Source organism: Hirundo rustica, chromosome W (assembly GCF_015227805.2).
Source record: "Hirundo rustica isolate bHirRus1 chromosome W, bHirRus1.pri.v3, whole genome shotgun sequence".
NCBI lineage: Eukaryota > Metazoa > Chordata > Aves > Passeriformes > Hirundinidae > Hirundo > Hirundo rustica.
Genome location: NC_053487.1, coordinates 28,269,509 through 28,289,997, shown reverse-complemented (window position 1 = coordinate 28,289,997; position 20,489 = coordinate 28,269,509). Strand labels below are relative to the sequence as shown.

Genomic DNA, 20,489 nt, shown 5'->3' with positions numbered 1-20,489 from the left:
CTGACATTGGGAGGCTAAAAATAGCACCCATCAGCCCAAATTACCTACAAAATATACTGCAGAACAGAACATGAATATTAAAGTAAAACAGAAATCCAGGCTTTGTCTTTAAGCTCTCAAATTTGGAGCTCAGAGCATGATATAAGCACTGTGGCTACACAGGGGCCCTGGGGCAGAGAGCTGGATCCTTCCTGAGCTCACTCCAGTGCTCGAGCCAGCAGCAAGGTAAAGACCAAACAAACCCCTTGATCACTAATTAAACCTTCAGGCTGTGGGAAACTGCTGTTCCTTCTGACTGTACCAGGACTTGTCCCAAAGGGTAAGAATGGCAGGACAGGCTCATAAGTGGGAAGGAGTACTTTCTACCTTCTGAACCAATACAACACAAACTGGTCATTTTTCCTGCTGTTCCTGGAGAGAATGGGAGCACAAGAGGCAGATGATGAGGGCTCTGATGAAAGGGATGGGGAAACTCAGCAGAAAGGCTTTGTGTCCCCACAAAGGGACTTTGTCTCTTGTTTGTGCTTCCCCAGCATGCTCACAAACAGCAGCATTTGGATATATGTTTCAGGCTGCCTGTAAAAATCTGTGTTAAGGACAGGACTCCCCTTATCAGCTACATGGACATTTTTGACAATGAAATGCTGTACACTGCAATATTACCCTGCCCTACTGAACCCAGAGAGAAAAGCCAGAAGGTTCTGAAGTGGAAGAGATATACCACAAGAAACAGCCAGACAAATGGCAGATGAGTTAAGTAGCAGGAGGGTAAACCAAGATAAACACCAAAAATATTTCCAGATACACGAAACCCTGGCTCACTCAAATGGGTGTAAAATGTTTCCAAGCAGAAAGCCTGGTAGAAACCACACTCTGGAGGAACAGCCTCGAGTGAGGATAGTGCCAAGTGTCACACAGACACTTGTCTTGCAAAAAGTGGACAGGTCTTGGGAATCCAAGAAGAACTTTGGCATTCTGCTGAGAAAGGTAAAGTAGAGGACCCCTTGCTGCCCAGTAGGAGAGTTTCCTGCACTGGATGAGATGTAGTTGTATATATTTATGTAAAAAAACAATACAATTTCTGTCCACACAGATACAGGATTACAGATATAGGAACACAATATCAGATTAAGTGCTTGGAGTAATTCATATATGTATTTGGAGTTTGGACTCCCTGCAAAAACCCCGTGGCTGGACACTACTCTGGCTGGTGAAAAGCTGAGGGACACATGAGCAAAAAGTCAGGACAAAGGCAGACTCCTCTGAAACTATTTTTGGACTGGTTTAAGACTTCAACAGCTTAATTTGAATCCACTTAAAAGTGACAAAGTCCTCCTATTACTTAATAGTTTTTCCTTACAAGATTCCTTAGGACACTAAGGACCACACTACAAAAGTTATCTCCACTTTCCTCTTCAAAGAGGCTTTTCATTTCTGCTACCTCCTGAAATAGCTTATTGCCACCAGCTTGGTCTGCCTAAAAACACACTTGGACTGTACTCACTCCAGGCCAGCCCCTTCCGCCAGGAGATTCCCTGCAGATTCCTGTGAGAGCTGCAACAGATGAACCAAAGGAACAGCCATATATATATCTTTTATATATATATATATACACCTTTGTATCCCTGTTTGTGTGCAGTGTGTTTTATATTTAATGCACGTACTGCATCTTACAAAGAGCTGGATCTGGAGTCACAGAGAAATAGTTATGTTTTGATAAAGCATTTCACAGCAGGTAGGGCAGGTGCATCAGGCAATTCCTCGAGCACTGACACTTCACTCCTCATGCAGCAATCAGATGGGACAACCCCATTAATTTACAGAAATTTAAATATAAGCATGAACATTTAAGCTATAGGCGGCAGTTTTCAAGGTATAACCCTTGGTACTTGAATGGAGTGGCCTGAGTGCCTTTTTAAGGCAAGTGACATCTCCAGAATGACAAGCACCTGGGGGGAAGGGGGCTGCTCTATACAGCAGCCAGTGGATCAGTGCTGTCAGGCTGGGTTTTGCTCAGTTGGGATTGTTTGTTCTCCAAATTGACCACGAGGGCTGCTTCCTGATTTTAGAGGTGCTCGCTGAATAAAGACAAGGAAGAACAGCCAGGCTCTTCTCTCACCTGCATAGACTTTTGCCTAAAATGGGCAAGCAGCTAGGCTGAAACCCAGTTTGTAACTACAATCAGGAATATTCCATGTTCTCCACAGCCAGAGGGTCAATAAATAAAATGTAATAGCACATCACTAACTGGCCAGCTACACAAAAAGGACATCCTGACTCCAGGGTATCACTTCAGTTCAAGGCAAATTACAAATCAGGTCTGACAAAATGGAGCAACGCCAGCAAAATGAAGAGATGGAGGCAAGCCAACTGACATGGGAGTAAATTGGCTTTTCATGTCACACTGCCAGGAGGAGCCACACACGGCCATGGCTCAGGATCCCTGCTCCTGCAGCAACTAGACTGACTGGAAACCAGAACCCTTTACTGCACAGACAAAACATTTCAGGCACTCGTCATTTAAACAGCAGCCCAGGAGGGAGTGATATCCCAGTCCTGAACCACCCAAACCCTGCAGCAGCCACATGATGCCTTTTCATTTGCTGGGGTAGAGTTCTGGTACCTATTTCCAGCCCTAGAGCTGTTTGTGTGCTGAGCCCCAGGCCTGAAGATTTAAAAGGGGAGCAAAGGCACTGCAGTGATTCTCCCAAACTCCCTTTGCCCCAGTGCATTTTGACAGCTTGTTTCTCTTGGATGACAGAACAGAAAATGAGTATTCCTCAAGATTTGCCCCTTCACTCAAGCCACAAAGCAAAGCAGGAAAAGTTTGTGCCTGTAATCAATTTGCTATTTTGCCCATGCAGAGCAACTTCCTGAAGCTTCAGGTTTCCAAAACCCATCCTATACATTTTCTGAATTTTACTGAGTACATCCTATCTCTCCTGCTTGCCTTGAAACTCATGATATCTGAGACAAAATATATTTGTGAATCACCCAGGAACAAGGGGTAGAGCTTCCTCAATTGCTGAGTGACTGATTATAAGAGCCCACTAGGGAGCAGAGCAACCCGGAACGTAGCACGTCTCTGGGATGTGACCGTGGCAGTTCACACAGGCAGGGCAAGCAGGCAGGGTTGCAAGTTCTCTTGCTAGTAAGGTGTGCTGTGTGTTGTTTGAGGTGTTTCTGCTGGCTGGTTGGTCTTGGGGTTTCTGTTAGTAATGGTTTCAACAGGGTCAAAAACTGTGGTTGGTACAAGTGTATGTGACCAAGTGGAGCCCTCCAAAAAGGATGCGTCTGTACAGACCCATTCCTGCCTGGAGTGTTTGAGCTTATCAGTTGTTTCAGGGGTGTTGTGGAGGAGGCGTGCCTGAGGTGTGAACAGGTGAACAACCTCCTTTCACTGGTGGCTGAACTTAGGGAGGAAGTTGAAGGATTAAGAAGTATCAGGGAAAGTGAAAGGGAAATAGACTGGTGGAGTTCAGCCCTTCCATCTTTAAGGGAAGCCCATCAAGATTCAGAGGACTCATATGCCTCCCACTCCCGGGCAATAGAAGGGCACCTGGTAGGGGAGGAAATAAAAAATCCTCCTGAGCCCCATCCCCTAGCCAGGTGCCACTTTAGAATAGGTATAAGGCCCTTGGATCTAGAGAGCCAGCCAGATGATTTAGAGGGAAATTATCTGCCCAGTGAGCCTCCCAAATATGATTCATCTGTAAGACGGATCTCCACGTCTAACATCAAGAAGAAAAGAAGGGTAATCGTAGTAGGTGACTCCCTTCTGAGGGGAACAGAAGGCCCCATATGTCACCCGGACCCATCCCACAGGGAAATCTGCTGCCTCCCTGGGGCCTGGGTACAAAATATCACTGAGAGACTTCCTGGGCTGATTCAGCCCTCTGATTATTACCCACTGCTCATACTCCAGGATGGCAGTGATGAGATCGAAAAGAAGAGTGTCAAGGCAATTAAAAGGGACTTTAGGGCACTAGGTCAAGTGGCTGATAGGACAGGGCCCAAGTAGTGTTCTGTTCAGTCCCTTTGGTGGTGGAGAAAAATGATGAAAGAAATAGGAGAACTCACATCAATAACAAGTGGCTTAAGGGTTGGTGTCATTGACAAAATTGCAGATTCTTTGATCATGGGGCAACTTTTACAGCACCTGGCCTGCTGGAACCAGATGGGATACATCTCTCTGTTAATGGCAGAAGGTTCTTAGCTCATGAACTGGCAGACCTCATTGAGAGGGCTTTAAACTAGGTTTGAAAAGGGAAGGGGATGCAGCTGGGCTGCCTGGAAGCAGGCCCAAAGGAGGTAAGCCTGAGTCAGGGGTGAAATCAGTAGCCCAACTGAAGTGCATGTGTACCAATGCATGCAGCATGGGTAACAAACAGGAAGAGCTGAAGGCCATGGTGCAACAGCAAAGCTATGATGTAGTCACCATCACAGAAATGTGGTGGGATGAGTTACATAGCTGGAGCACTGCACTGGATGGCTACAAGCTCTTCAGAAGAGACAGGAAGGGAAGAAGAGGTGGAGGGGTGGCCCTTTATATTAAGAAGGCTTTTGATGCCATGGGTATTGAAATAATGAAGATGGAGTTGAATGCCTATGGGTAAGAATTAAGGGGAAAGCCAACAAGGCTGACATCCTACTGGGAGCAGGAGGAAGAGGTGGACAACTTAATCTGTAAGCAGCTGGAGAATGTTTCAGGATCATCAGCCCTTGTTCTTGTAGGTGACTTCAACCTGCCAGACATCTGCTGGGAACTTAATACAGCAGAAAAGAGGCAGTTCAGGAAATTTTTAGAGTGTGTGGAGGACAACTTTTTGTCACAGATGGTGGGTGAGCCCACCAGGGGAAGGACCATCTTAGATCTGTTGTTTGTAAATAGAGATGGGCTGGTGGGAGATGTGGTGGTTGGAGGCCACTTGAGGCATAGTGATCATGAAATTGTAGAGTTCTCGATATTTGGTGAAATCAGGAGGAACACCAATAAGACTCTTACATTGGACTTCCGGAGGGCAGACTTTGGCCTGTTTAGGAGACTTATTCAAAGCATCCCTTGGGAAGCAGCCCTTAAAAACAAAGGAGTTCAGGAAAGCTGGGCGTGCTTCAAAACAGAGATTTTGAGGGCACAGGAACAGACTGTCCCTGTGTGCCAAAAGATGAGTCGACGAGGTAAACTTCCAGCCTGGATAGGCAAGGAGGCTTTGGAGGAACTTAGGAATAAATAGAGGATATATCATCTTTGGAAGGAGGGTCAGGTCTCTCAGGAAGTATTTAAGGGGGCTGCTAGAGTATGTAGGAAAAAAATTAGGGAAGCCAAAGCTCAGTTTGAACTTAAAATAGCATCTTCTGTAAAGGATAATAAAAAATGTTTCTACAAATATATTAATGGTAAAAGGAAAGGTAAGGCCAACCTTTGTTCTCTATTGGATGAGGGAGGGAGCTTAGTAACTGCAGATGAGGAGAAGGCAGAAGTGCTTAATGCCTTATTTGCCTCAGTTTTCAGTGGGAAGACAACTTGCCTTCAAGACAACTGTTCTCTTGGGTTGGTTGGTGGTGTCAGGGAACAGAATGGCCCCCCCATTATCCAAGAGGAGGCAGTCAGAGAACTGCTGAGATGCTTGGATACTCATAAATCTATGGGCCCAGATGGGATCCATCCCAGGGTGAAGAGGGACCTGGCAGATGAGCTTGCGAAACCACTCTCCATCCTTTACCAACAGTCTTGGCTCACTGGTGAGGTTCCAGATGACTGGAAGCTGGCCAATGTGACACCCATTCACAGAAAGGGTGGGAGGGAGGATCCTAGTAATTATAGACCAGTCAGCCTGACCTCAGTACACCTGGCAAGACAATGGAACAGTTTATACTGAGTGTCATCACACAGAATTTACAGGATGGCCAGGGTCTCAGGCCCAGCCAGCACGGGTTTAGGAGGGGTAGGTCATGTTTAACCAACCTGGTCTCCTTTTATGACCAGGTGACCCTCCTGGTGGATGCAGGAAGTGCTGTGGATGTTGTCTATTTGGATTTCAGCAAGGCTTTTGACACTGTCTCCCACAGCACACTCCTGGATAAGCTGGCAGCCCATGGCTTGGACAGGAGCACTCTTTGCTGGGTTAGGAACTGTCTGGATGGCCAGGCCCAGAGAGTGGTGGTGAATGGTGCTGCATCCAGCTGGCGGCCAGTCACCAGTGGTGTCCCTCAGGGGTCTGTGCTGGGGCCAGTTCTGTTCAATATTTTTATTGATGGCATGGATGTGGGTATTGAATCTTTGATTAGTAAATTTACGGATGACACTAAGCTGGGAGTGTTTGTCGATCTGTTGGAAGGTAGGATGGCTCTGCAGAGAGATCTGGAATAGTTGGATGGACAGGCAGAGTCTAACAAGATGGAGTTTAATAAGTCCAAGTGCTGAGTCCTGCACTTTGGCCACAATAACCCCCTGCAGCGTTATAGGCTGGGGACGGTGTGGCTGGACAGTGCCCAGGAGGAAAGGGACCTGGGGGTACTGGTCGACAGCTGGCTGAACATGAGCCAGCAGTGTGCCCAGGTGGCCAAGAAGGCCAATGGCATCCTGGCCTGTATCAGGAATAGTGTGGCCAGCAGGAGCAGGGAGGTCATACTTCCCCTGTACATGGCACTGGTCAGGCCACACCTTGAATATTGTCTCCAGTTCTGGGCCCCTCAGTTTAGGAAGGACGTTGAGATGCTTGAGCATGTCCAGAGGAAGGCAACAAAGCTGGTGAAGGGCTTGGAACACAAGCCATATGAGGAACGACTGAGGGAGCTGGGGTTGTTTAACCTGGAGAAAAGGAGACTCAGAGGTGACCTCATCACTCTCTACAGCTTCCTGAAGGGTGGTTGTAGACAGCTGGGGGTTGGTCTCTTTCTCCAGGCAGCAACTGACAGAACAATAGGACACAGTCTCAGGCTGCGTCAAAAGAAATATAGGTTGGATATTAGGAAAAAGTTTTTCATGGAAAGAGTGATAAGGTACTGGAATAGTCTGCCTGGGGAGGTGGTGGAGTCACCATCCCTGGATGTGTTTAAAAAAAGATTGGATGTGGCACTCGATGCCACAATCTAGTTGAGGTGTTAGGGCTTGGGTTGGACTCTATGATCTTGAAGGTCTCTTCCAACCTAGACATTCTATGAACAATATCATATCACTTGGGGAGATATAGAGTTATGAAACAGAAGTAGTAAAGGTGACAAAAAATCTTAATTGTGTAGCATCAAGTGTATTTTCAGTGGCTGAATGATCTTAACAGTTAGAATTAAGATGGTTTTTCAGTGTTTCAGCAGTCATTCAAACCCCATCTCAGACAGGCCCAGATATTTTAATTATTTTTCTGCCCTGGATGATGTGGCAGAATTATAACACAGCTTCTAACTCAAAAATTTCCAAAATTCTTATAAGCACAAAGAGTTTTAAAGCTCAGTTCTTGATCGGGCTGTGTTTAACATCAATGCCTAAATAAAACTTGCTCTTAGCATCAAAGCTCTTACCTGCACAAGGAAGATGATAAGGAAGTAGAAGTTGGCAATTCTTCTAAACTGCTCAAAAAGGTTCTTCGGGAGGAAATTCCAGAGGGTGTACTGTGGGGAGAGAGGGGGACTCACAAACAGACCAAGGCACATGGCTGACAAGGACTAAAGCTACAGAATGGGAATGATCTGCATCCAAGAGGAAAGGAGCTCTCCTCCAACACAGCAAGGGAAGCACAGCGAGGTGGCTGAGCAGCCTGGAGGGCCCCAGGCCCCAGAGCTAAGCCCAGGAGCACAATGCAGCTGGATGCTGAGATGCCACCAAATTCCTGCTTTGGCTTCCAGCTCCAGCTCTCTCTGCTGGAGCACTGAACAGTCAGAAGTGTCCCACAGTGAGACAGTTTCTAAAAAGGCATTTGTAGACATGTGATTTCATTACAACATAACCCACAGTGGATATACTTTTTTCCAAATTGCCAAAACCATCTTAGAGCTGCTTTTGTTTAAAAAAAAAAAACAAAACCAAGCAAACAAGCAAAAAAAAACCCCATGCTGCCCATACAAATTCAGTATTAGGTTGTGCTTCATTATAATTTTAAGAAGGCTGCTGAATCAATTACTCTGGAAAGCATGTGGAATTTAAAAATAACATGGAAAATAATGGGTCTCATATCTATATTTCAGTCTGTCTGGAATAAAAAAATAAACAGACAAATCTCAAGACCAATGTCCATTTAATTATAAAAGAAACTGGTCAGGTCCCAGGCCTAGCAAATATGAAAGGAAAAAAGAGCAAGGACATAACATTAAAAAATAAATCAAGGAAGAACTAAAATTAGTGCTAAAGCAAGCCATTTGTCAGGGAGGGAACTGAGACGGGAAGGTGTCCTCACTGAAGGCCCCTCCTGTGAGCCAGGGAAACGACAATGGGAATGCTACACAAGTTAAACATGGACAGACTGAAAACTTTTCCCAAAACTAAACCCAGACATACAAAAACAGATAAGACCCAAGATGTATAAAGAAAGGAGAGGGAAAAACCCCCTTGCAGCTCAAGTACAGCAAAACTGAAGCCTAAGTGTATGCTGAGCATCATGAATCCTAAACAGTGGGATACGTATCCAGCTGTGTTGACAATATGGAATACCACTTGTTTGATATTTTACTCAAATTGGCTTCAAATCTTTTGAAATAGCTTCATGAATGTCATGGAAAAAAGCTAAGCAGAAAGCAGATGGGTGTCATCACAGTTTTCCACCATAAACAAAAGCTGCATTAATACCACATGAATGTTTCCCCTCCTTTCATCCAAAGGGATAAACAGAGCATGGTTATTTTTGTCCTGTCTCAAGAAAGAAAAATCCCACTGAACAAAAAACAAAAAAAAAAAACCCAAACAAACAAACAAAAAAATCATATTCTTATGTCCCTTTATAAAATAATGCCAGTCCCTTTTGCAAATTTGAGTCGCTGTTATCTCATGCAGTATTATACACCTAATCTGTCTTTTCTTCCCAAAGGGGATGCCAGAAAACTTTAAAAAACATGCCAAAAAAATCCCCAACCCCACAAAACCAATGTGTCCATGTGCTTTGCTCTCATCCAGCCTACAAGAAAGGAACTTGTCCACACCCCTACTGGCATTGATAGGATGGAAAAAAAAAAAAACCCACTAAGAGACTGGAGCTGTGTGTAAGGGCTGTACCAGCCTGCTCCACTTGCAGAGGCACCTTTGCATTCATCCTTAAGGAATTCTGACTCTGTTTCCAAATCCACCACCAAACAAAAGCAGGGTGAGTACATGAACAGAAATCATGCAGACAATGCCCCTGGACAAGCAGGGGGAGCTCACCTTAGAGGAGATGATCCTGTTGTTGCAGAATTTCTGTGCCACATACACCTCAGTGTCCGAAACGGGGCGGCGCCCGACCACCACGGTGCGTGTCCCCACCCGCTTCTCCTCCCCAGCACACTGTCGGGCAGCCAGGAAAAGGAAAAATACAGCTTTTAGCTCCAAATAACTCAAATATTTGTATTAATAGTTCCCAGCTTATGAGTGCACTGTTACCTCCGCTGAGGCGTAGCGACCTGGTTCAGGAACGACACGGCAGCCACACCCAGGCTGCTCGGACCACCAGCTCACAGACACCAGTGTGGTGGACGGCTAATGGCGTTTATTAACTGGTTACATGGAGTTATAAAACCTCTGTTTGCTACATCACATCCGTCTGCTTACGTTACAAGTTAGGTGTTGCTTACCTTATCAAGGACACTAACCAACTAAGAGTTGAGGGAGGGGTTCTGTCTGCCCGTACAACGCGATATCTTCCGACCGCCTGTCCCTAATCTCCCACATTTCCCCCCCCTCCCATGACTAAGTAAAAAAGTATAAAAGTATAAATGTTATAAAAGTATAAATGTCATAAAAATACAAAAGCTGTTAAAGTTAGTATAATAGGATACAAAAGTGGTATAAAATGTTAGTAACAAGCGCACTTCACGGTAATTGCATGCGTTCGACAAATAGGATGTTGACTTTCTCTAAACGTCTTCTAACAAACGACACTAACTTGTTCAAAATGCAAGGCCCAAAAATCAATGTCAGGAGTATCATGGTGAGAGGGCCTATTAGGGTGGGAACAAGGGTGGCTAGCCATGGGGACTGATTGAACCATGACTCGAACCATCCTTGTTGGGCCTCTCTCTCTCTCTTTCTCTGGGCCAGTCTTTCTCTCAGTTCGGCCATGGAGTCTCGCACGACTCCGTTGTGGTCTGCATAAAAACAGCATTCTTCTCTCAAGGCGGCACACAGGCCTCCTTGCTGCATGAGCAAGAGGTCCAGTCCTCGCCTGTTCTGCAGGACGACTTCTGAAAGCGAGGAGATAGATCTTTCCAGAGAGGAGATGGATTTTTCAGTTCTCAGTAAGTCTTCGTCAATTGTCATTTGCAGCTGAGAAAGTCTTTGATGTTGGGTCACGAGAGCTGAAACACCTGTGGCTGTGCCAGTGGCTCCTAGGCCAAGGAGCATTGCAATAGTTATACCTGTTATTACTTCTCTTTTGCGGAGCAGGATGGTTTCTTCTAAAAAGCGATACATTTCTTCTTCTTGGTGATACAGGACTCTAGGAACAATCAGAACTTGGACACAAAAGTCAGCAAGGTTATTGAATTTGCTAAGGTACACACAGGGAGTTATTCCGATTTGTTGACAGACCCACATTCCTGATAGGAATGGAACTGCCCACTTATCAGTCTTTTGACTAGGTTGGATGAACTCAGTACAGATATTTCCCATCTGCTTTGCTACGGTTACACTGCCAAAGCATTTGCCTCGGCCTGTGACTTGACTCAGGGTAATTTCTCTCCGGGGTGTGTCCCACTTACAGTTGTGTGGATTGTTTGCTGCAGAATATTCGAAAGGAGCATCAAGGGCGACACCCTCATAAAAAGGAGGTTCTGCATTATAACATAACCAGCATGATTTTGTAAAGTTCGGATTGGATTGGTTCAATGACAAAAAGGTAGCATTTAACACACTAAGAAACAGATTGTAAGGAGCTGACTTAGGTTTTTGGTAGATAGCTAAAGGACTGAATGAGGAGGAGGTGCCAGATGTGGCTTCTCTCTTGTGTCTGCGTGCTGCGAGATTCTAATAGGGTTTGAATGACTGGGGCACTGAAGGTGGGAGTCTGATAATTTGCACGTTTGCCCAATTTAAATGCCTGGCTGCATTTAAAGCATGCCATTTTTATCTTCTTCCAGTCTGTGAGGGGAGTTTGTTCTGACTTCCCCTCAGCCCAAGTAGAAACATTGTTGTTACTGATTTTATATACTGTTACTTCTTCTTTGTCAGAGCCGGAGTCAGAGCCGGCAGCAGAGGACTGGCTGTCCCAGTCCCAGCTAGAGTCCGATTCAGAGCCGGAAGTCGACTGACTGGCTGCTTCTGGGCTCCGGAGCCTTTTGGTTGGGCTCCGACCCCGTCCCTTTCCCTCAGGGCTGGGCCACTCCTTCCCCCTGGGCCCCCGCCCCTTTCTCTCGGGGCTGAGCCGCCCCCTGCACCTGCGCTCCCCCTGCCTCCTGCTGCGGGAGCTTCTTGCCTTAGAAAAACGCGCTTTTTGGCAAAGATTAGCTTCAGCTCTCTCTTTGCGCTCTCCTCCCTTTTTCTGCTCGCGCGCCCCCGCGTTAGCAAACGAGCTATCTTTGTTTTCAGCACTATCAGTGAGCGACCTTGAGCTTGGAGGCTTTGAAGCGAGCTCTTGATTTTCTGAGCCTGAGCCTATGCATTTGGCCGAACTGACTTCATCAACACTCTGAGCATTATCACTAACACTCAGAGTACATTCTTTTACACTCTGAAAATTCTCAACAACAGTTCCCTCTGAGAAAGTTTGCGTTGCTGCTGCGATACCTAATTGGGGGGAAACCTTTAAACAATTTCGGGCAGCTCTCCAGGTGTCCTGTTCCTGCAAAGCCTTCTGTAAAGATTTTACGACCCTTCCCCATGCTTTAAGATTTTTCCCTGAGCTGGAAGACATTGTGTCTTCGGCAAGAGCTTTAGTACATTGATCCCAAACATCTGGGTGGAGGATATCCACTGGTCTATCAATAATACTAAGTTGCAAAAGCCTCGTCACTGCGAGGGTAAAATCTTTTGCTTTACAATCAATTCCCCACTGCTTATGAATCTGAGAAACGACCTTCACGAGAGCTTCCATCCTCTGCGTGGGTCCGGAGGCGTCCCTCCCGCCGAGCTGGCCCCGCCGCTCGGCCGTCGTTCACCCGTCCAGGCGACTCCCGTTCTCCCGGGCAACTCCCGGGGTTTCGGCACCACTTGTCACCTCCGCTGAGGCGTAGCGACCTGGTTCAGGAACGACACGGCAGCCACACCCAGGCTGCTCGGACCACCAGCTCACAGACACCAGTGTGGTGGACGGCTAATGGCGTTTATTAACTGGTTACATGGAGTTATAAAACCTCTGTTTGCTACATCACATCCGTCTGCTTACGTTACAAGTTAGGTGTTGCTTACCTTATCAAGGACACTAACCAAGAGTTGAGGGAGGGGTTCTGTCTGCCCGTACAACGCGATATCTTCCGACCGCCTGTCCCTAATCTCCCACAGTGCACCATGCTGTTCACACCCCACCAGGACAGGTCACTGCACTCCTGCCCTGTGCAGGACAGCTGCTGCCTGTGTCTGCAGCCCATGCCAGACTATTTTTCCTTCTTGAAGGAGAATGTCTTTATCAAGCACTTCAAGTCATTAGGAATATAATTTAGCACCTATACATCTCTTCCTAGTCCTGACCTGGAAAATCCTTCAGCTCTGGGTTTATTTATTGCATGGAAGATGATGGCAACTGCACCCTCCCTTACACTCACTCTTTCTGTCCAGCCCTCAAGCCCATGTAAAATGTCTCACCACCACACTGGTACACACAGATTTAGCACTCAGTTCAAAAAACCAAGAGCCTGCTTCTGCTATTTAAAAATCTCAGCAAAAATCACAAATTATGAAGCAGACAGTTTCACATCACAAACTCCTCAAGATGACACAGTTTCACATCACAAAGCCTGTGATCAGCAACATGGGGCTCTAGCAGAGACCCAGCCACCCCACAGCCCTTCCAGGACACCCACGGGAGGTGACAGCACCCTGCAAACCGCAGACAGATCTTCCCAATCCAAAGGAAAGGATGTTAGTTTGTTTACTATGTGCTATCTGAGTGCACCAAAAGTAGCAGAACTCTTCTATTTCAGTGTAACTCTGCAACATGGAATTTCCAACTTCTTGTAACTTCTTTTAAAACCTTTCCCAACTTGTAACAAAGCCGAGGCCAGGCAGGTCCCTGCAGCCCACTGGAAGCTCTCAGTGGTTGAGGCAGCACTGTGAGCTCCATCTCCATCAGCCTCCAGCTCTGGCCAGCCCAGCACACTCAAGTTTCTCAGTGGAACAGAAAACTTTATTTTCAAAAACAACAAAACTGTGCAATAGTTTAAAAATCAGCTTTTCATTCTGTCCAGGTTTCCCCTTCCATATAACAAAGTGTCCTTGCCACAGGTGCTCACAACCAAGGGAGAAGACCTGGCTGGGACCGGGAAGCATTTTGTGATGCTGAACTTAAAATTACACAGTGAATTTAAAATGCCTGCTAAGAGCAAATGGGGGAAGAGAGGTGAGGAGGAAAGAGTGGTGTTAGACCAGGGTAAGATTTCCTTAGAGTTCAGGCTTTGAATTTTAAAACATGAATAGGGAAGACATTTATCACAGTCTATGGTTCAAGGGCATTAGCAGGCAGCAGGGATGCTAAAACACCAGCAGATACTCTTCATACTAATCCTCAACCCTACAGCTTGCTTGCTTTAAAACCCCACCAGAGCAGGTGTCAAAAATGCCAAATCCCTGTCCCATGTCAGCAGCCCAGCACGGGCTCAGCCTGCTGCAGATGGATCCTCCTGGAGAGCCCTGGATCCGGCTCAGCATCCCCTTGTCCAAAGGACTCATCACAGGCAGCTTGTCAAGGTGCAAACTAAACCCAGCTAGAGAAAAGGTGCTCTGAAGAAAAACATGCTAAGGCAGAAGGCCTGGGACTAACTGCTGCTTGGGAAAAGTGTCAAAACCAAAAAATTAAACAGTTAAAACCGGTGGACCTGGAGCAGAAACAACTGAATGGATCCTGTTACACCAGGAGCAAGATCTGCCCAAAGGAAGCGGCAGCTCTTCCCTTCCTCTGTTTCGCACCCACATCTGCAGCACCTTTAATTAAAAAAGTGTTCTTACACCATGCCTATACCTGGGGAGGTGTGCTGACCGCTCTTGCTACAGCCATCCTCACATCTCCAGTGGCTGATGCTCAGAGCAGGATTCTCGTGCCCTACACAATGTCCCTGCACAGTCTGACAGAGCCAGCAGCAGCCACCAGCACCCCCAGCACTGACCACCTCCACCAGCTCCCAAATGTGGGCAGGGCTGACACACACTCCCAGCTAGGGAATGCCACCGTCCTCCCAGCCACACCACCACCGCGGCAGCAGCAAACAGCACCTCCTCCAAACTACAAACTAGACCCAAAAAAGGTTCCCTGATGTATCTGCTGCATTATGGAGGTGCCAGCCACAGTCTCACCAACCTGTGCCCCAGGAGCAAGAGGCAGAGCCATGCATCCACACCACGGCAGTACCAGGCAGCTGAGACAGATGTCCTCACGTCTGGTCCCCGTTGTGCCCCTGTCCAGGTTCTGGAGCCAGGTGTGCCTGGTGAGCATCCCTCCAGCACAGGGAGGAAGTGACAGTTTCCCCTGCCTGTGCCAATAGAAGAAGCAGGGTGAGTGTTTGCCACTCACAGGCATTGGCACAGAAACCACAAAGTTCTGCTTAAAGCACTTCTGGAAAAGTATACACAAGGATTTCCTGACTATCCACAGAAAGCATGGTGTATGTGAAGCCTCAGAGCAGAGGAGAATCCAAACCCAGGTGTGGTATGTTGGCTGACCAAGCCACACTGAGTTATCAGCACCAGCTCCTAGGAGGGCTTTCATCCCCCAATCTTTTCAGTTATTTACCTGCAGCATCACCTACATAGATGAGTGTAATGCCACGTTAACAGTGACACTCTAACTCCACTGTGCATCCCAGCCCTCCCTCCATGGTCTAACTAGGCTCCCACCACTCACGGCATTTCATTTCCCATTCCCTCAACCACCCCACGGTGTCACACTTTCCCACAGCCACACCAGAAGCTGGAAGGCTTCACACCACATCTCTCTCTTCTGCACCCCCCCAGAAAGCAAGCGCACACCAGACACCTGCAGCAGGTGTTGGCTGAGTTCAGCAATTAAAAGCTCTCACTTTGATGAGCCCAGCCTGGGCCCCTGCCAGGTCATTAATAGATTGCTACATCTTAATAACGGCTCTCAATGGAGACTTAGAGGCAGATTTAGGGAATAATTGCCAGGCTTTTAGGAAAATTATAAAATATGCAGATTAGCAGGGAGAGGATTTTGACAACTTTTTCCAACTGCCTTTCATGAAAAAATTTAATTCTGATGGAAAAAAAAAAAAAAAAAAAAAAAAAGTGTATTACTTGGATGCAATTCCACCAGCAGCTGCCTCCTTGCCTGGTGGGGTTCTACACAGTTCACAGTGCTGGAGTGAGCTGGTGCAGGCAAAAGCCAGAGTTTCACCTGCTGTTTAGAGCCAAGCCTGCCAAAAAGATTATTCAAGAAAATAAACAATTGCATTCCCCTCATAGGCACTTTCTCACCTCCCTGGGCCAGAGGCATGGTGTTTGTGTGAGCACTGGGAAAAGTAGAGTTGTCTGCTTGGAGTAGCAGTGTCAGACTGGGCATGGTGTGGGGACAGTGCCAGGGAAGCCACACTGCATTCTCCCACCAAGCCTGGAGGACCTGGGGATGCCAGTAGGTGACCACAGACCCATTTGCTGTACTGTGTCCCTGCAGCCCAGAAGAGCTCCCAGCAGCTGGCAGACATATAGCAGCAGCAGCAGGCGGCCACTGCAGACACCAGGAACTGAGAGGAAGGAGGCTTTTTTGAGCAGAGCCACCCAAAACAGCCTGTACTAGCTCCTGTTTCATTTAGCCTCAGAAGAACAAAGGAAAACACATCCACAATTTTAAAAAGCCTCCATAAATTTACCATAACCTCCCGAAAACATCCATCAGCCTCGGGAAGTTGCTCAGCACATCAAGCTCATTGCCCAACCGATATATTTTTAATTGAGATTTCCTCTTGCCAATTTTCCTATGACTCTTTGTCCTCAGTCATTTCTATGATGGTACAAGCAATGCTTTAAGAATATCCTTAATAATTCAGCAGCTTGGACTGTGCTTACCCACAACAACCACATATTTAGGCAGATCTGATTTAGAGAGAGAACTCCATCAATCAGGATCAACCCCACCACTCTCCCTGTGCCTGCATGAAAGGGTCAATAACATGCACAGACCTTGGAAAAAACAGCCAATATTGTATCTGCAATGCTCAAAGTTCATAGGTTCAAGAGGAAAGGCTGAAGGCACACACTGCCCAATCTCATTTCCCACTTGACAGGACTTGGCTGCTCATTCCTAAGCAGGATGGATGGGAAGGCTGGCACCTTGAGAAAACAGAAGGTTGAAATTTAAACCAGTACTCCTTCTCCTGTGCTGAGGCTGAAGCTCCCACTGGTATTTCAGCCAGGGACAAAACATGACCACCAAGAAGTGACTGCTGGGTTAAGCGAGCTCCAGCCAAGGTGGGGGGAAGCAGGGGCAACCATGAGAACCCCCAGACCTAAAGAAAAGGCAAGAGCAAAAGAGGAGTCATGGGGAAAGGGCCAGTACCTGGGGGTTTTTACACCACAGCCAGCACGTGATGGGGCTCAACATGCAGACCTTGTCCCTGGGAATGATAAAGCAGCACATGGTGAGCTCTAGCACAGCATCACTGAACCAGATCACACCATCCTTAATGCAAGTAGAAGTGCAGCCAAGCAAGGGGTGCCAGCCAGAGCCCATCCCCATATCCCCTGTCCCCAAGACCTGCTGCCTCACCATATGGTCTTACAGGGAGATCACCTTCACCAAGGACAGCAGGCTGGGGAACAGCAGAGCCCAACCAGGCTGCATTTCCTGGAAAAGCTGACTTAGCAAACAAAGCCACTGATAAAAGCAGACAGAGACATGGCTGGGTGGAGAGAACAGGGGAAAAGGCTACTTGAAAGATTTCATAAGGGTGGAGAAAGGAAACACAAGTGTTTTTCCCTAGGTAATAAATTTAAAGGAAGGCCCAGCCCTATCCTGGACTTGAGGAGTGCCATGGACAGGGATGACAGCTGAAAAGACCTTTTTTTGGCACAGATTTTGGTTTTCCTTCTGGAGGCAATCTACCCTCAAACCAGGCAGTACTGCATATTCCCAGCAAACATGCCACAATGGCTGCAATCACAGCTTCTGTTCAGCAGGACGTTGTACAAAGCCAGGTTCACAAGTGATGCAGAAAGCCAAACCCAGACGGTATCAATTGGGGCAGCATTACTTCAGTGCTGCTGTTTTGTACAAAATCTGTTGCTCCTGCTCGAACACAACCACTGAACTTCGGAAGTTTTCAGCATCTCAATTCTTTTTTTCCCCACCCTGTTGGCAGCCAGGATTATGAAATCATTGCTCATCTTGAAATACAGGCAGTCCAGAAGAAAAGTTTGACCAGCATGCCGCCAGCATATAAAATTTAGGCTCATAGGAACACTTCAGGCTCAAGAACAGAAGAAGGACCTTGAATAAGACCCAAACATTTTGCAGAGGTCACAAAACAAATACAAGGTCTTCCTGTCTTCAAAACTCTTCCTCCCTCCTCTCCCCAGCTCAAGCTGTGCACATATGTCTGTTCATCAGCAGCTTTTTAGCAGGGCAGCAAGCTCTCCAGAGCAGTGATTTGGCCTGGCAAAAATTAAAATAAGAGCAAAATGAAAAAAAAACTCCCAGTTTGCAATTGTCAGCACTTGCATCACCCAGCAGAGCTATAATTTGTTGGTTTTCCGGTTGTTTTCTGGTCCTCTGAAAGCCTGAGCTCTTCAGTTATGGAAACAAAAAAAAACCCTAAATGCATCCCAGCTCAGCCAGATGTTACTCTAACCTCTGCCACCTACAAACATTTTGCCCCTTTTTTAAGTTTTCCCAGCATTTCAGAGCCAGGCTGCCACCTGACTGGCGAGAAGCCCATTTCTCAGAGCAGTTTTTCCTTTCCCCTGGGAAGCAAGCCCACCTGGCTGTCCACACTCCAGAGGCAAAGGCTGCAGACCACCTTGCCAGGGCATACCTCACCACAGCACCCCAAAAGCCAGGGTTGGCACCCAGGGTTGCCCAGACCCATCCCCCAGATGAAGCTTGCCCCCAGGGAAGCTGTCCTATCTCCCAAACAACAGCCACCAGGAGGGAGGAGAGGGCAGGTCCAGCCTACAGGGATTCCCCAAGTCCTGCACCAGCATCCTGGGGTGCTCTCAATCCCCACAATGGGTACTCAAGGTCCCAGCACCTCCCCATGCTCCTCACTCACATGAGTTCAGATCAAGGTTTTCAACTCCAAAACCATAAAAGCTGTGGTTTTCTAACTCTGCCCCTTGCTTTACTACAGAGAAATGTTTCCACAAAAGCAGCAGAAGATAAAAGGGAAAAGAGGTAGAAATATACCTACTTCACCCCTTGCTCCACAGCCAAAATCAGCTCCCCATGACCCAGACTGCACTGGGAATATTTTCATTTCTGAATACTACAATGACCAATAGATTCATCCTTGGGGCTTGCAGGCACAGTCATACCAAGATACTGGATCAGTGAAATCCACCCAGCCAGGAGAGAAATCCTCACCATGTGGCCTAGAACTATTTATCTCCAGGAAATCCTTTGGTTCCTGTTCCAGCAGGGCTGGGGAAGGCAGCAGAACAGAACCTGAGCAAGCCCCACACCGAGCACTGCCCAGCACAGCAGCCAGGAAAGCTGCAGACACACAGGGACAGGGAGCTGAGGTTTCACTGGCCCTGGGACCTCAGGCTTGGTACTTGGGTGTGGTGGTGCAAGAATTGTTTTATCAAGTTCTTAAGTAATTTTGTAAGTTTTATAAGAAGTTTTATGTTATGGTTCATTCCACTGTGCCCCCATTTTCTGTAATGGTTCCTCCCCTATGAGTTTGCTGTATAGCAAGTTGTTTTATGTCAATCATCCCACCCCCCCCCCCCCCGTCCTTGTCAATCCCCTCTCCCCCCCTGCTCTGGAGCATCCTGTCTGTCACTTCGGGACCCCTCCCTGGACTCGGGAAAGTCCCAGGAGAGGCGTCGAGTGATAGGCTGGTGCCTGGGAAATCCCCTTTTCCCCTCTTGTGAGTGGTCCGATGTTTAAAAGTGGACACCCCCTGTTATCCCCCCGAATTCCCTGATTTTCTGACCTGTTGTTGCCACCCCTTAATCCTCCCTGTCTTGGTTTGAAAAGACAGGTGTCTGCTAAGGAGAGGCAGGCCTCTCCAGGAAATGAGGAATTCAAATCCTTCCCTCCGTGTTATTATAATTTGGAAGATTAAAAAGAAAACTTTTTAGTCAGAGCTATGGGGAAAAAGGAACAACAGTCCTTTACTAGTAAATATAACAGGACAGACAAAAAAAAAAAAAACAACAGCAATTATAATAATAGTAAAACAGAACCAAGAACCCCGAGGGCAAACGGTGGAAGCTCCGGTGCTGATGGCTAGAAGCCGGGCGTGGCGGACTGTCCTCCGCAGGCAGGGGGTGTCCTCGGCAGGCAGAGTTGGCACTGCCGGAGAAGCCGCAGCGGCTGGACCCGGGCTGACCTAAAATCCAGCAGGACAGCGAAGAAAACTCCGAATTCCTGGGCGCTCCAACAGATGGTAGAATTCCCAGGACCAGACTTCTCCGTTAACCGTGGACTTCAGCAGCCAACAGTCTCTGATCCCTGCTCCCCGGAAGACGAGAGCCGAGAGCCCTGTGACCCCCACCCTCAGCTCTCTCTCCAGGAGCTTTTCTCCCTCCCCCAAACTAAGTGATCAGCTTCTTTTTGTCCAGGTTAAGCACTCAGCATTTAGTCTCCTAGCAACTTGGGGGGGGGGGGAATTCTTCAGGGAGGGAAATTCAAAGGGGCTCTCTCTGGGCAGTTTGAAGAGTGGCGGAGCTCCCGCCACTCTGACTTTAATAAACCATCATTAAACCTGCCTAGTACAGCGTCGACCTTTTGTCCGCCGCAGTCACGAGGCAATCAAGACCAGCCGCTGGTGGGGAGCCAAGACCCACAGGAAGAGGTTGCTCGCCTGCTTGCAACCCCGACCGAAACGCTTTGGCCGCTGTGCAGATCTGAGCTAGCCAGTGGTCAGCGCCTGCCAGGTGTGGAAGGACACAGCCACACTTGGGGTGTACCCCAGCACCATCAGCTGCAGACCGAGCCCATCCCATGCTGGAGAACGGGCCTGCATCCCTGGAGATGGCTCAGCTA

At 47.5% G+C, this 20,489-nt stretch overlaps 1 protein-coding gene across 1 annotated transcript in view; it reads right to left on the bottom strand.

The window, feature by feature from the left end:
- ATP11C (ATPase phospholipid transporting 11C) overlaps nucleotides 1–14,283 on the bottom strand; it is a 59,237-nt gene extending 44,954 nt beyond the window's left edge. The window contains exons 1-4 of the mRNA XM_058423884.1: nucleotides 14,279–14,283; nucleotides 9,566–9,653; nucleotides 9,350–9,469; nucleotides 7,519–7,608 (exon numbers count right to left, since the gene is read on the bottom strand). Of these exons, the coding sequence (XP_058279867.1) occupies nucleotides 7,519–7,608; nucleotides 9,350–9,469; nucleotides 9,566–9,653; nucleotides 14,279–14,283 (303 nt within the window). The remainder of the gene's footprint in view (nucleotides 1–7,518; nucleotides 7,609–9,349; nucleotides 9,470–9,565; nucleotides 9,654–14,278) is intronic.
- Nucleotides 14,284–20,489: the final 6,206 nt, after the last annotated feature.